Source organism: Olea europaea, unplaced genomic scaffold (genome assembly GCF_002742605.1).
Source record: "Olea europaea var. sylvestris unplaced genomic scaffold, O_europaea_v1 scaffold747, whole genome shotgun sequence".
Taxonomy (NCBI): domain Eukaryota; kingdom Viridiplantae; phylum Streptophyta; class Magnoliopsida; order Lamiales; family Oleaceae; genus Olea; species Olea europaea.
This window is the reverse complement of record NW_019265877.1, coordinates 675354-679324: the sequence shown is the minus strand read 5'-3', so window position 1 is coordinate 679324 and position 3971 is coordinate 675354. Positions and strand designations below refer to the sequence as shown.

The 3971-nt window shown below is 34.5% G+C and overlaps 1 protein-coding gene across 1 annotated transcript; it reads left to right on the top strand.

The window, feature by feature from the left end:
- Positions 1-890: 890 nt before the first annotated feature.
- LOC111391056 (uncharacterized oxidoreductase At4g09670-like) lies at positions 891-3385 on the top strand. The gene is made up of 2 exons (XM_023016197.1): positions 891-1431; positions 2572-3385. Exons 1-2 carry the CDS (start codon positions 970-972, stop codon positions 3184-3186), a joined length of 1077 nt encoding a protein of 358 aa, XP_022871965.1. The 5' UTR covers positions 891-969; the 3' UTR covers positions 3187-3385.
- The last annotated feature ends 586 nt before the right edge of the window (positions 3386-3971 follow it).

The window sequence follows — 3971 nt, the reverse complement described above, 5'->3', positions numbered from 1 at the left end:
AGGGGGGGGGGGGTTATGAAGCATTGCCTCTTGCCATCCTCTGTAAAATTGTGTCGGAATATATAAAAATTTGTATATGAATTGGTAAAAATTAGCGAGATACAAAGAGAGAATAGGGAAGAAAAAAAACCTGGGATAATAATAGGGTATACGTCTTTTGTGGGTTAATTTTTTCATCTGAATAATCTTCTTGCATTTCTTATAATGGAGTTTTTAATTTAGAAGACCCAATTTGTGTTTCATGGTTTAGTGAAATGGAAAATGATTTAACATTTCTTAATGGGGTATTTTTAGAGATAGAAATAGGGGAATTTACAGGTCCAAAAATAGAAGGGTAAAAATGTAAATTGACAATTTTACCTCTTATTTAATTGTTAATTTGAGTCAAACATTTTATATAAGGCTTGATTGACGGATAAGTAGATATAATCTGTTAAATGGACTACCGTTGCAATGAAAATTAACGATTTGGGATTGTAGCTGTAAAAATAAAAGGTTAAATTTTATTTTACAATAAAATGAAAGGTTTGGAACCTCTATTGCAATTTTTCCTTTTTAAATATGAGTTATTAACCTATCATTTGTGCACAGTGCACTACCTACCTAACAAAAATTATCTATTTGATAGTTAAAAATTGAAATTGTGTATTAAGGATTGTTATACCTTATTAATTAAAACTAAAGAATATAAATAAAGGATAAAGAAAAAAAAAAAAAGCTGCTTCCTAATGTTCAAACGGGCGGTTTCGATGGTGGGAACCCTGTTTGCGCAGTTCTGAAATAAGAGGGATCTTAATGCCTATTTCGATAGGTTGAGGACCTTCAATGTCACACTTAACAAAGATTGAAGACTCCAATGAAATTTATCTCTATTATATGCCGGCCGGAGGCAGAGGCTGAAACTTCCCACCCGTGCTCCTCACCTATTCCCCCTCCAACCACGCACACATACTGTGAATCCCGAAGATAATGGCGGAGCAGCCAATCAAATTCGGCATACTGGGTTGTGCTGACATAGCACGAAAAGTCTCTCGGGCAATAATCCTCTCTCCAAATTCCAATCTTTACGCCGTCGGCAGCCGATCTTTGGAAAAAGCTGTCAAATTCGCCAAGGAAAATGGTTTCCCGGAATCTGCTAAGGTGTATGGATCGTATGAAGCAGTTTTGGATGACCCAGATGTGGATGCTGTCTATATGCCTCTGCCCACCAGCCTGCACGTGAAATGGGCGGTCCTGGCTGCCCAGAAGAAGAAGCATTTGCTTTTGGAGAAGCCCGTGGCGCTGAACGTGAAGGAACTGGATGTGATTCTTGAGGCGGTCGAATCCAGTGGGGTACAGTTTATGGATTCTACCATGTGGATGCATAATCCCAGGACTGCTGCAATGAAAGAGTTCCTCTCCAATTCGGAACTTTTTGGTGAACTCAAATCAGTAAGTTTAAAATCTGTTGGTTGTTTTATGTAAGAATTCGTCTTATTGTAAAGATGGAATTGAATTGAAGGAATTAAATTGTTTAAAAATTATTTTTCTGACAATTATAAATTATTGTGTTTAATCAGTATAATTTTTCACGTGAAAAATATTAAAAAAAATGTTTTTTAGTTTTTGTTTGGCTTTGTTTTATATGAAAATTGTCAATTAAAATGATAGAATTTACTGATATTGAGGATAAAATTTGTTTTCATTGTCAAAAAATAAAAAAATCAAGAAAATAATCTATTTTATGGTATTCGTTTGATTTTATTTTACATAAAAATTGTCAATTAAAGGAAAATAATTTTTTACAATAATTTTTAGAATTTGTTAACTTTGCCAAAATAAAAAAACGAAAAAAAAAATAAAAAAAAATATATATATATACAATAACCGGAAAACCAATTCTCACTTTTCCCTAAAAACCAAGAAAATTCCAAAATTCAAGAAAAGCAAGAACTTGAATTCCATGAAAAAAATAAGAAAAATGCTACACGTACAGCACACTATATAACTTTGTTGACAGCCCTCTCACATATAGGGGGTGGGGTCCGCGATTAAAATGGTCCGCGATTAAAATAATCCCGGCCCCACATTTGTGATAGGGTGGTAAAAATTTACAGCATCTAGATGCTGTACGAACAACGTTTCTAAAAAAATAAACCTATCAAATACCTTAAAGTTGAAAAATGTAGTTCAAATTCCATTTTCCATGAAAAATTTATCCCTATCAAACATAAATGTGTTATCTTGTGCAAATACTTTTTGTTTGTTTTATTGGATAAACAGTACGTTATCGGTACAAATTTCCGAAATGGATAATGTTTTCTTATGATCTTCGCACGTCCCATGTTTTTTTTTTTTTTTTCCCCTTAATTAAGATAAAAGTAATGTTTGTCATATTAAAAATGATTGTTGGAAATATAATTCAGATTGGGGAAATGATAGTGATGACATTAATATATATTGTATTAAGTTTTTTAGAGGTTGTAACTTGCTTAATAAATGGCTCTATCATTTACTCTGATACTTTAAAGTTGATTCAGTCTTCTACATTAATGCATGTAAATGAAAATAAATCTCTTGTCAATTCTGCAGATAAATAGCTGCTTCACATTTGCAGCTAAACAAGATTTTCTGGAGAATGACATTCGTGTGAAGCCGGATCTTGATGCTCTCGGTGCTCTTGGTGATGCCGGGTGGTATTGCATCCGATCAATTTTGTGGGCTTCCGATTTCGAGCTGCCGAAAACAGTACTTGCATTGCGTAACCCTGTTTTCAACAAGGCAGGAGTTATTCTAGCATGCAGCGCATCTTTGTATTGGGAAGATGGGAAAGTAGCCACTTTCCACTGCTCTTTCTTGGCCAACTTGGCAATGGACGTAACCGTTGTTGGAACAAATGGCACATTGCATCTACATGACTTCATTATTCCATTTGAAGAGAAAAAGGCATCATTTTCGGTCTCTGTGAAATCAGGATTCACCGAGCTTGTGACTGGGTGGGAGCCTAAGCCGAGTGAGCACCATGTGATGACAGACCTCCCTCAAGAAGCCCTAATGGTGAAGGAGTTTTCTAGACTGGTTGGAAGCATTAAATTTGATGGTTCCAAACCTGAGATTAAGTGGCCAACCCTTAGCAGGAAGACACAACAGGTTTTGGATGCTGTCAAGCTGTCAATTGAGAGAGGTTTTGAAATTGTTGAGGTCTAGACTTATAATGCTTTCTATCTTGCCGGGTCGGCCTTTTCCCTGCATGGGATTTGTGCTTGTCATGTTTCAAATTAATTATTGCCTTTTTATTGTGTGATTAATGTTCGATCATAGTGTCTTGTAGAAAAATTGTTTTTGTTTCCTGGTTGAGTTCCTGGTTTCTCTGATTGGAATAAAAGTGACACTATGATTGTGAATATGCGTGTTCCTTTCTGAAAATATTTCTACATATTTTCGTTCAATTATCCAGAATATAATTAGCAATCTTCATTAGAAGTACCAAGAAGTAGATGGTCATCTGAAATGTTAGAACTTTTTGACCTTATTTGTCTTGCATCAAAGAAGGTTTCTGAGTGTAGTTCATTGTTGTTGGTCACGGTCATAGATAATTGATATTAGAATATATTGTTTCCAGTTCCTAGTATTTATAATTTTTAATAGCATTGATTAATTTGTAGAACTAGACTCGGTCATGAAATAAATCATCACGCTTGTGGTGCAACAAAGTGAATCAATATATTTCTTTCCACAATATTGTATGCTTCGTCCTTGCCTTTTTGTGCATATTTATTATTTAGCGGTTTTGGAGTATGAATGTACTCGTTGATATTTGTTTGCTATTTTATTTACTTATCCAATAGTTTCCCTAATAATCATGAACTTGTTTTCATGTTCTGCAATTTCTCCACATTGACTTCTCGTATATTATTGGTTGCTCTAAAAGAAAAGTGATAATACTTTTTATGTAGCAATGCTTCAAACGGCTGATTCTTCCTTTTGGTATG